This window comes from Crocodylus porosus, unplaced genomic scaffold, assembly GCF_001723895.1.
Source record: "Crocodylus porosus isolate Cpor-Errol unplaced genomic scaffold, CroPor_comp1, whole genome shotgun sequence".
NCBI lineage: Eukaryota > Metazoa > Chordata > Crocodylia > Crocodylidae > Crocodylus > Crocodylus porosus.
The window spans coordinates 12,068,959-12,081,446 of NW_017728910.1; the positions used below are offsets into that span (position 1 = coordinate 12,068,959).

Sequence of the window (12,488 nt, forward strand, 5' to 3'; positions counted from 1 at the left end):
CTCTTCATTTCATCCATCCCATCTTAACTACAAATAAACTGAACAGTATACGAGCTAAGTACTCCATGAATCATGGGTTAAGCCATAAATTCCCAAGCTACATAGGTCTCCACTTCCAGAAAACCTAGGATTTTTTACAGCAAGCCATATGTATACACATTAGCAATCTCTCTATAAAATCCTAGTGGAGAAAAGGCAAGGATACTTGTTCTCTCTGTGCAACTTGATGAGGTCAACACTACATCCCTACTTACCTATATCTAAATAAAAACTTCAACCGCAGATCCCAGACTAGGGGTCTTAATACTTACAAATGGAGTTGCATCCCCAGTATAAATTCAGCTGCAGAAATAGGGTTGCAAGCTTGGAAGCCCAACTGGGAATGGGGTCGCAAGTGGAGGTAGCGGTGGAAACGGTTCCTAAGCACTGAACTACAGTCTTGCTTCCGCTAGAATTCTCCGCTAAGATAACTAACGTCCATTACTCATCTCACTATAAACAATACTGGTTTTGCACCAAGATCTTAATAGTCTAATATATCAGATTATTATCTGGAGGAGGGAGCAAGATACAGTACCTACATATCAGCAAATTTCTGATAAGGAGAAAACATATCAGGAATTAAATGAGAGAAATTGCAAGCTTGTGAATCTTCAAGCTAGTGAAAGTACAAAGGAAGAATGAAAGAAAGCAGGCACTAACACTGCTAGAGTCTTCTTTTGTCCTGAAATGCAATGGAAATTAATCTTCTCTGCTAGCAGAAGAACAGGAAGGATAAAACAGCCCTCAACATAAATAAAAATGGAGGGCTCATTGTTTGAAAATTAATCTAAAAAGATTCTAGCAGTGGATAAGATCAGACTTCCTCATCCTATTTCAGAAAGCTGAAAAGAGAATTCATTATTTTATCACTTCTCAGTTTTCATATATATACTTTTTTTTTAAAACTTCTTCTTACTCATATTTGTATAGGTGGCAAATGAACACAAAATCATTTACAGATGAGCAGAGTAAGCTGCTAAGCAATAAAATATATACTCTGAAATTTAAAATCCCTTAACACTCTAAGCCTGAAAGAATGAAAAGCAAAAACAACAAAGTTTGTATCAATGATCAGACTTTAATTTTAGGAAAGTTAACAGTTTTCTACCATCATCATTATAACAACTCCATATCTCTTTTGTCTTGCTCTGAATGTCAGGATTTGTCAGCCTTCCCATGGAAACAATTGAACCTAGAAAGTCAAAGAAAAGAAAAAAAGAAATAGTGTGTATATGTATATATAAAGTTATATAGGGGTAACTATAACTATGGATTTTCAGTAGCAATTGTTAAGACATAATGAAAACAAGCTTTTTATTATATTTTTTCTTGTCAATAGAAAAATACCACAGTGAAATGTAATGACACAAAAACATCAAAAATTCCATTTCCCTTTCCAACAGAGCTGACCCCTGGCCATCTTTATATGAATAGGAAATCTGTCCAAAGCATATTGAATTGTATTATGTCTATGCTACATATAAATAGCTGGTAGCACCCTAAGCTGCATTATTTGTACCAATCCTTTCCATATAACCTATGGTGCATGTACATATAGTGTTATATATGCTGTTGCTTTTTTTCCTGTGTACTGGAGATTTAGTAGGAACACATACATTAGGAAGTCCATAGTTAGGATGGTATGGTAAAAAAGGCTTTTAAAAAGGTATAATCGGAGCTAGCCAATTCAGAGTTGTTGAAAGAAGGCACATTTGGTGACCACATTTGGTGAAAAAATCAAAAAAAGCAAGTAAATGAAAACTTAAGCCATCCAACAGTACATACTACTGTTTCTCTACTCCTTCATCAATGCAAACACATGCTTTACCATGTCCATTGTAACACCTCAAATCAAGCACCACACCTTACCTCTCTGTCCCTCTATGGAAACCAGCTTTCCATCCATCAACTTTTCTGCACACAACCCTTAACTACTACACCAAATATGCACAGTTACTAGTGTTGGGGGGAAATCTAGCGTAGCATCATAAACAGAATAGCAGAAAAAGATGTTTGAGGGTGTAATGTATGAACTTTGGTGAATAATAGTCATGTTACTTATAAAGTATGTGCTTGTTCATGGAGAAGTAGTGTGTATGTTCTGTCAGTGGCTAAGTTTTTGATTTCCCCAATATTGAGGCTATATGCCAGAAATGTTGAAGGTATTTCCTGCCCTAATTATAATGATAATGAAGTCGCTTCTTATAAGCATTTTGCTGTGTTTAAGGAAAGGAGTCATTTTATTCCTAGACTTAATATTGCCTTTACAGAGAAGATGCACGTGTTGTGTTCTGGCATGAAGACTTTGGTTTCATTTTTCCTGGTCTTCTTCATCATGTCTCCAATCCAACCTTTCTATATGGTCTGTCCCCAATATTCTGCACAGGCCACTTCTTCTGGTGTTCATGCTGCCAGATCTTGTGGGGTACATTGTGGTGCTACAGGGCATCTCAGGAGGTGATCCATGGTTTGCTTCTCCTGACAAACACATTGGTTGGTTGCATAGAGGCCCCATGATATCATGAGAAAGTTGCATCTTCTAAGACCCACTCTTAATGTGTTCAGGCTCCACCAGGTATGCCACCTGCAGTTGGAGCCAGATGCTAACTCATCACTCGGGGTAATTCCTCGATGATTCCTGGTTATTTTCCTGAAATAACTAGGGCAATGGGATCAAAAGTAGAGTGTTGTTCTTTGGGTGGTGAAGAAACAAATGGAACTAAACCAGGGCAGTTATCCTGAGTCAGCATTTATCAATGCAATTTATTTGCTAGCTTCCCCACTGATACAACCAACATGCCAAAAACCCTGCTTCCATTGCTTCCATTACTATGAACAACTTCTGTTTTGCAACTACAGTGCAATGCACATGTAGTAGAGTGCTGTGAATAAATTGTAAACTTACCAGCATGAAAAGTAACATTTTTGCAAGAACAAAACAAAACAAAAAAACATCCAACTGGTCTGGTTTCATTGTGAATCATGGCTTTGACTCGTAATGGAGAAAAGCCTGAAAAAGCAGAGAGAAGCCTGAGCAATGAGGTTCTCATCGGTAGTGCTTTAAAGTTAGGCATGGGGGAAGGGGAGGAAAAGGAGGCACAGGAACATGGATCAGCTGAAGCTCTTGTAGCTATTTCATCTGTTCATTTTACTCCACTGTAAGTGGAAGTTAAACCACAGTGATTAGCCTTCTGTTTCATTCAAGGATAAACCATTGTGGTTTAGCTTTACTGACTTCAAGATAGGAGCAGACAAATGAAACAAGTTGCAACAAATCAGCTGATACACTTTCACATGAGTAAGTCTTCCACACTTTAAAATGGATGAATTGTTTATCAGCCCGTTCACTGTTATAGTGTTAGGAAAAAGGTGTTTGTCTGAGATTATGTGATCTCTCATTCCAAGTTTTCATTTTGAAAAGACAGATCAAAACAGCATCTTCAGTTGCTTTAGGCTAGTAGAAAAAGGCTGCTGTAAAGAGTTTCTCACCCACAGTTTAGATGTATTTACAATATGTGCCTTACTGTGCCTCTTCTACGTGTTACTTTCTGACACCTCAAGCTGGTTCACACAATTGGCTTTAGGCGAGTTCACTTTAAACCTACCCTGGAAAACTTTACTGTCATTAGACCCACTTCCTTTGTGGTATGACCTCTTCATGACTTCCTGCTATTGCCATCAAGCATTTCAATTTGCTTCCAGTATTAAATATAGCAAAAATCTTCCCTCCCCAATTGGAAGTCTCTTTTTAAAGTGAATTTAGTGCTAGGGTAGTGTGTCAGACTGACAACTCTTGAAACTGAAGTGTTTTATTTATCCATAATAAAAGACTCCCATAAAATGGGAGAAACACGGGCACTGCAGCACAGCCTACTCCATGCAACCCAGAAGGGGGGAAACTTTCATTGGCTTTCTTTCACAGAACTGCCTCCCCTTGGCTGAGATGCTACGAAAATGCCAGTGAGCTTACCTCCAAACTATATGTAACCTCAGGGGTCCATACAAAATCCAGGTAGCGCATGCAGAGCTAGACCATCGATGCACGAATGCTGTGATATAACCTAACTCTAGTCCACAGCAACACCTGCCTCCTTGGTGTTTCTTGGAAAAATTCCAAAAAACCACTTCTTCATTTGAATTTACTAGTTCAACATCAAAACACTTTGCAGAGGTGGTTTGTTTTCCACATGGCTCTATCAGAGACGAGGCACCCTTAAAAAGCTTTCTGATGGAAATCTGTCTAGTTTCCTGATACTTCTGTTTGATTCTACAATAGTCCGCCCACCCTAATCTGCCAGATTTCAGGGTTCAGTGGTGCCAGGCATGCAGACTTCCCCCATGTTATGGGCTTTCCCTTTCCTACACATTTTTGGAGAATTTTGTTCCTAACTAGAATTAACCCAGCTTGCAAAATAGCAAAACCATCTGCAAAATGGTTTTACTTTCCCCCACGTAGCTGTAATTTATAAGGCATTAAATAGTCACTCACAGCATTCAGCAATTTGAAAAAAACAAAAAAACCCCCAAAAAACCCCTTTCCTATTTAATTAAAAAGGCCTTCACTATCTACAGTCCTACAGTTTATCAACAATCTTTTGGGGCTCTTATGCTGCTTCTGCATACAAAGTCATTGCTGATTTTTCACCTGGATAGATTATCTTGGATGGCAATGGTCACATACTGACAGAAAAGAATATATGGGATTCTAGCCTTTCTTTTCTTTCTACTCACATTGGCACTGTGGAGTTAACATTTCTGCCCCTACACTATTCACTATTATGATACAATGTTCTTTATATGCAGTCGCATTACACCCAGAAATTTGCTCTCTATGGTCATCGTGGGACTTTTTTTCCCCACAGGTATCAGGCATTTTCTTGTTAGCCATCCATCTGGAGTTACTCTCTCAAACTGATCTAACCTGAGATACTGCTTCTGCCTTTGTTCAAGGTAATTTGCATCATCATCACAGAGCCTCACAGGAGAACTGAGAGACTCCTTACCAGCTAAGAACTGCCTGCCCAGAGGAGTTTTCCATCTATTGACTCTAACAGGGACTCAGACAGGAACCTGTTACTTGGTCTAGCTCTGGGAGGAGTGACCGCTGAATGTCCCCTGCTAAGTGGAGAGGTTTTCATACCTGGGGGAAGATTAGTTAATTAGCCCATGAAAACCAGAGATAAAACCAGCAGTGGGACATTTACTGATTGCCTTCGGGCACTGGAGGACAAGTACAGGGATAATCGAGACCTCAGGAGGATGGAGAAAATGGGAAAAGATTCTTACCTGTGATCCTGGAGAGCACCGTGAGCTGAAAATGCTGGAGAACAGGTCAGACACAAAACGGGCAATGGTCCAGGAGATTGGACCACACGTGGTGAGTGCAGGAAAGCACTGAGGCATTGGGAAGCAGCTCTGCCCTGAGCTGACTGTGCCTCTGGGACAATTCACAGGGAGACAAACCCAAACAAGTTTCTGGCCCTCTCAGAGCAGCATCTGCTAAGAAGATACCAGAACGAATAGAGTGAGAGCAGCAGGGGGCTGCTCTAGCCACAAGCCACAGGTGATGAAGAAAAGTGCTCCACTAATGAAATAATTGGCATTGGATGTTACAAAGTATCTTTCAAGCAACAGACCAGAGTTTTCCCTTATCTGTAACTCAGAATGTCCTCACCAATGAAGGAACTGGCGAGATTCTTGTGATTGTATCTGTTATTGTGGAAAATAAACCCTTACTTGAGTGTTTAACACCTGGGTGGTATTTACCAATCAAAACATCAAAGTCCACTGATCTCCTTCTTTTTTCCTATTCAATCCAAGTCATGGCAGGCGAGTACAAGCGGGGAAAAGAGGCTAAAATCACCCTACACGCTTACAGACCCCTCTGTGAAATCCTATGAAATGCAAACTTTCATTTCTACCCAGGACAACTTTTGCAATCTTGATGCCTGATGAAGGATGTTTGTGCCCAAAAGCTTGCAATTAAAGATTTTTTTTGCAAAAATCTCATTGGTCTAATAAAAGACCGTACCATGAGCCCTGATTGCTTTTTCCTCTAGACTAATATGACTACAACCTGAATATCTGATCTAACACTGGGTCACTTTGGGTGCATCTGCACATGCATTTAATGCAACTGTAAACTAATCCCAACATCACTGTCTTCATGTGCACTTAACCACAGTAACTTACTGTGCTGCCAGATACCACTTGTATCTGACAAGACTATCCAGCAGCACAGTAAATTAGTCTACTGAGCCCTAATTGCAGTGCATGTGTAGATGGTGATGCTTTACTGCACAGCAAATTAGTCTACTGCACAGTTAAGTCCCTTGTTTAGATACGCCCCTTATGTTGCACATTGGAAGTTATACAATTTTGTTTGGAAAACAGGTAACACTTGAAAACATTACTGTATTTCATGCTATATAGGTCTACCCCATCTTTCTGATCTGAAAGGTAAGGATTTTCATAGGCATGGTATAAGAGCTTGGCTCAGCACTCGGCTGGCATGGCCCCATCCCCATCCCCATCCCCTAGGAGTGGCGCCAAGCCTGCTGCTGCTCACAGGTGATGGGGATGGGGACAAGACTGAGCTCAGTGCTTCGCTGGTGCAGACCCATCTCCTGTGAGTGGTGCTGCTGGTGCTGCCCACAGGGGATGAGCACTGAGCCCAGCCCTGCCCCAATTCCCATCCCCATCTCTGTGAGTGGTGCTGGGCTCGTAGAGGATGGGACCGCTGTGAGCTGCACTGTGGACCACCAACTCCAGCACTGCTCACAGGAAATGAGGCTTTGGCAGCAAAGCATCAAGCCCAGTCCCATGCCCTGTAACCAGCATCAGCCGACTCGCAGGGTACAGGGCCAGGCTTGGCACTCAGCTCGCATGGCCCCCTTGCCTGTGAGCCCAGCACAATTCACAGAGGACAGGGATGTGGATGAGGCTGGGCTAATCTGGGCTTGGCATTTAGCTGGTGCAGCCTCATGTCCTGTGAGTGGCACCAGCAGCACCACTCACAGGGAATGGGGCTGTGCCAGCTGAGCACCAAGCCCAGTTGTATCCCCAATTTTTTGGTGTGGCATGGTATACAAGTCAAGTTTGATTTTAAGACACAAAAATTGGGATTCAAAACTCAAATTTTACACCCTGAAATATGGTAATTATATTCAGAACTATTTTAGTAGTTCTTTGCTTTCACTATTAGGGAGACACTTGGCTGGGATGGTTTAGTCTGGAATGATCCTGCTTTGAGCTGAGGGCTGAACTAGATGACCTCATAAAGTCCTTTCCAAACCTACTTTCCTATGATCCTATAATTTATAAAAGATCTTGAAAGCTCTTTACCAGTACTGTTTGTGCTGGGAAAGATTTGCTTAGCTCAGTCATTTCACATGGGCCAGAGTTAAAACAAATTTACTACACTAGTCACGCAACAGGAAGATGGTATCTAATGAAAGTGGTTATGGTTATGGTCCCCTCCTAACATCAGTCTTTATCACTTTAGTACCTGAGCACTTTCTCCAAGTGCATGAACTACATTAATATGTGTCACTTGCAGTTCATTCTCTCTCTCATCATCTAGTGCAGTGGTTTTCAACCACTTTTCATTTGTGGACCCCTAAAAAATTTCAAATGGAGGTGAAAACCCCTTTGAATTGTAACTGTGGGTATTTGCATACTTTTGATTGATCATAGTCATCTTTTCCAGAAACCTTATACTTGGCCTGTAGACCACCAAGGGTCTACAGACCATAGGTTGAAAACCCATGATGTAGTGCCAGGAAAAATCCTCAGACATATCTGAGACAAAGGGTGTAGCTTCATCCTAGCAAGGATGTTTCATCAAACATGGATTCAGTCCTAAGCCTGCAGAACAACCAAACTATTTTTCAGAATTTGGCCCATTTTTGTCTGCCCATTGGAAGACCCAAGTCATATTTTGATCTCCAGTGTCTGTTCATTAAGACATATTCCCTGTAGCTCATTTTCAAAAATAACAGTAATTTCTCCCTATTTTATATCAACCATTAACATCTTCCATAAATGAGCTGTCATTCATCCTAAGCCCTAATTTAAAGGAGTATCTTAGTTTTGACATTTTAATTTCAGCAGAGATCATAAAACAGTCAAGATTTTTATTAAACACTCATTGTTAGACATTATAACCAACAACATGAAGCTTTCCTTGTTTCCCCGCACTCATGTTCTGAATGACATAAGATGGGTCTGTAAAGACAAAATGATCCATAACTGCTGTCATGCAGCAAGAAAACAAAGGAGCCAAATCTAGATACTATTTTCTTTTGTCAGTACCACACACTCCCTTCAGTTCATGAAGCTCCTGATTTAAATTAGTGTCAAAGAATTACATTACTAAAAGTTTAAATACAAACCTGAATAGTTAAATTGAAGTAGTCCAAATGCTTGGAAGATTTGGGGAACTGGTGCACTTGTCTCCCCATGTTATTTCTGTGTTTATTTGTTTTCATAATTATAGGAACAGGAAGAAAGAAAAAAAAGAAGGCGGGAAGGAGAGTGACTAAAGCTGAAATGCTAATGAAAGAAGATGTCCTAAGAGATGTCTGGAGGATCCTGGTGACTACAGGATTTATAGAATCTGAGGCTTTTTAAAATTAGGACATTCCAAAAAGAAAACTGATTTAAGACGATGTGGCCAGGAGCAGTCCAGATCACCTGATGAAGGACTACCAAGCTCTGGGGGAGATAGGGGCACAGGTGGTCTTCTCATTGGTCCTTCCAGTGAGTAGGCTTAGAAGACACCATGAGACCTGCATCTGGGATGTCAACTTGTGGCTTCGGGAATGGTGTCTCACGGCAGGCTTTGGCTTTCTGGACCACAACCCATACTTCAGAACAAAAGACTTGCTCAGGTGAGATGGGCTTCACCTCTCCCCCAAAGGTAAGCATGCGTTCTCTTTCAGGTTGGCTGGTCTCCTCCAGCGGGCTTTAAACTAGGCACGTCAGAAGAGGGGGAGGAAGAGTACCAAGGGAACCACAGAGCACAGAACCAAGAGACACCCACAAGAACAGCCCAGCTGAGACAGGCGACGAGCATAAGAAATGCCCAGGTAAGATACAGGGGCACAGACAGTCCTGGGATTGGGGGGAGTCACATACACCCTCAGGAGGCCTTAAATGCCTCTGTACTAATGCTTGTAGTATGGGGAACAAGAAGGAGGAACTTGCCCTCCTGCTAGCTAACACAAACCCAGACATAGTGGGGTTCTGCTAGCTAACACAAACCCAGACATAGTGGGGTTCACTGAAACTGGGTGGGATCCAATGCATGACTGGGCGGTGAACATCAAGGGCTATAGGCTGTATAGGCCGGATAGAACAGGGAGGAAAGGTGGGGGCGTGGTGTTCTACATCAAAGGGCAATACACATCCTCAGCAAACAGCACCGGGTCTGAGGTAGGGCAGACTGAGGTGCTCTGGGTCAGAATACAATGGGGTCAGGGGGAAAGGGACCTAACGGTGGGGGTCTACTACAGCCCACCTAACCAGGGAGAAGAGCTGGACCAGGAATTCTCAGGTCAGCTCACGGAGGCAGTTAAGTCAAGGGATGTGGTCATCATGGGTGACCTAAACTACCTGAACATCTGCTGGGAAAAGCAGTCAGCTAGGTTTGACCTGTCACATAGGTTCCTAGCCAAGATACAGGACCTCCATATAACCCAGGAGGTACACAGTCCCACCAGGGGAAATGCCTAGTTGGACGTGGGCCTGGCCACAGGCGATGACCTGGTGAGGGGACTGCGGATGCTCAACCACCTGGGTGACAGCAATCATCGCCTACTGGAATTCACCATCCAGCACAGGGTGTCAAAGGCCTGCAGCCTTTGCAGCAAGGCAGCAGCCCTGGACTTCAGGAAAGAGGATTCCAATGAGGTAAGGAGACTAGTTAGGGAGTTGGGAGTCCAAGAAGAGTGGTTGTTCCGTAAGGACACAATCCTCCAGGCCCAAAGGGTGACAATCCCCACACGGATCAAAGGGGGCAAGAGTGCTCAAAAGCCCCCATGGCTAACCAAGAGCATCCACGAATGCCTCAAAGCCAAAAAGGAGGCGTACACCCAGTGGAAGGGAGGGGCCATCACCAAGGAGGATTATACCTCCTTGGCTCGAGATTGTAGGAGGGCTGTTAGGAAGGCTAAGGCAGAGATGGAACTGGGACTAACGACCCAGATCAAAGATAACAAGAAGTCCTTTTTTAAATACATAGGGGGTAAAAAGAAGGTACCAAGTAATGTGGGGCCTCTGCAGGACATGGTTGGTAATCTGGTGGTAGCACCAGATGACAAAGCTGATCTCTTTAACAGATTCTTTGCTTCCATTTTTCTGAGCAGGGACAGGGACATCTCCCCCACTGGGATTCCGGATGGACCCAGCGGAGGCGCAACCAGGCCCAAGGTCAGTAAGGACCTAGTCAGGGAACTTCTGGAGAGACTAGACATGTTCAAATCAGCAGGTCCTAATGATCTCCACCCCAGAGTGCCTAGGGAATTGGCAGAGGTCATTGCAGGACACCTGGCACAGCTTTACGAGCACTCATGGTGCTCTGGTGAGGTGCCAGAGGACTGGAAAAGGGCCACAGTGGTCCCCATTTTCAAAAAAGGGAGGAAAAAGGACCCAGGAAACTATAGGCCCATTAGTCTTACCTTGGTCCTGGGGAAGCTCCTTGAGAAAATTATCCAGGAACACATCTGCAAGGGGCCAGCAGGAAAGATTATGCTTAGGGGAAATCAACATGGGTTCATTAGAGGCAAGTCCTGTCAGACCAACCTGGTGGTCTTCTATGACCAGGTCACAAAAGCCTTGGATGCAGGTGTCGCAGTGGACTTTAGTGAACGTAGCCTTTTTGGACTTTAGGAAGGCCTTTGACACTGTCTCTCACCCCATCCTCATTAAAAAATTAGGCAACTGTAGTGTCAATGCCTACACAGTCAGATGGGTCATAAATTGGCTGGAGGGCTGCACCCAGAGAGTGGTGGTGGATGGGTCATTTTCAACCTGAAGAGAGATGGGCAGTGGGGTTCCCCAGGGCTCAGTCCTAGGGCCCACACTTCAATATCTTCATTGGCGATTTGGACGAGGGGGTGAAAAGCACCTTGTTCAAGTTTGCAGATGACACTAAGATGTGGGAAGAAGTGAGCATGCTAGAAGAGAGGGACAGGCTATGACTAGATCTGGACAGGCTACAGAGGTGGGCAGATGAGAATAGGATGAGTTTCAATACGGACAAGTACAAAGTGTTGCACCTGGGAAGGAAGAACCAGCAGTATACCTACAGGCTGGGGAGCTCCCTTCTTGTCAGCACAGGGGCAGAAAAGGATCTTGGTGTCACTATTGATTCCAAAAAGCATCTTGGTGTCACTACTGACTCCAAAATGAACATGGGCTGGCAATGTGGGGATGTGGTCAGGAAGGCTAACCGCACCTTGTCATGCATCCATAGATGCATCACGAGCAGGTCCAAGGAGGTGATCCTCCCCCTCTATGTGACACTGGTCAGTCTGCAGTTGGAATGCTGCGTCCAGCTCTGGGTGCCACACTTCAGGAGGAATGTGGATAGCATCGAGAGGGTCCAAAGGAGGGCCACTCGCATGATCAGGGGGCAGCAGGGCAGGCTCTATAAGGGACCTGAACCTGTTCAGCCTCCACAAAAGAAGGCTGAGAAGGGATCTGGTGGCCGCCTATAAACTTGCCAAGGGGGACCAGCATGCAATGGGAGAGTCCCTGTTCCTCCAAGCTCTACCAGGGATAACAAGGAACAATGGCCATAAGTTGACTGAGAGTAGATTCAAGCTAGATATCAGGAGGTGCTACTTCACAGTCAGGGCAGCTAGGAGCTGGAACCAACTTCCAAGGAAACTGGTGCTCACCCCTACCCTGGGGGTCTTCAAAAGGAGGCTAGACAATCACCTAGCCAGGGTCATTTGACCCCAGCATTCTTTCCTGGCCATGGCAGGGGGTTGGACTTGATGATCTGCTTAAGTCCCTTCCAATGCTGTAGCAAAACCCCCAGTTTTGCTTTTTTAATATATGTATTTAAAAAGATAGATAGATATGCATTCCCTCCCCTCCCCCAACTATTTCTGACTTTTCCTCTCCCTCTCTATTCCCTATAGATAAGTATAAGTGAGCTCAGACTTAGGATAAGTTTAACATTTTTATTTTGATAGCAAGTTTTTGATTTTGTATATCGCTGTTTTATATTGTATAATTATTAAGTTTGTATTGATTTGTACTGTTGCATGTTGTATTATTATCATTTTCGTATTGATTTTTATTGTTTCATATGGATATTGTATGGTTTAGGCCTGTGTTTATAAGTGAACCAAAGTCATGTCAAGTTTTCATTTTATATGTCAAGCCTCCATCTTGTGTCCTCTGCCCAGGCATCCCCTGTGTTGCAACTGTTTGAT

General features: G+C 43.4%; 1 protein-coding gene across 1 annotated transcript in view; it reads right to left on the reverse strand.

Moving 5' to 3' along the window:
- Positions 1-1,106: 1,106 nt before the first annotated feature.
- SERPINI2 (serpin family I member 2) overlaps positions 1,107-12,488 on the reverse strand; it is a 36,154-nt gene continuing 24,772 nt past the window's right edge. The window contains 1 exon segment of the mRNA XM_019532515.1: positions 1,107-1,234. Within this exon segment, the coding sequence (XP_019388060.1) occupies positions 1,107-1,234 (128 nt within the window).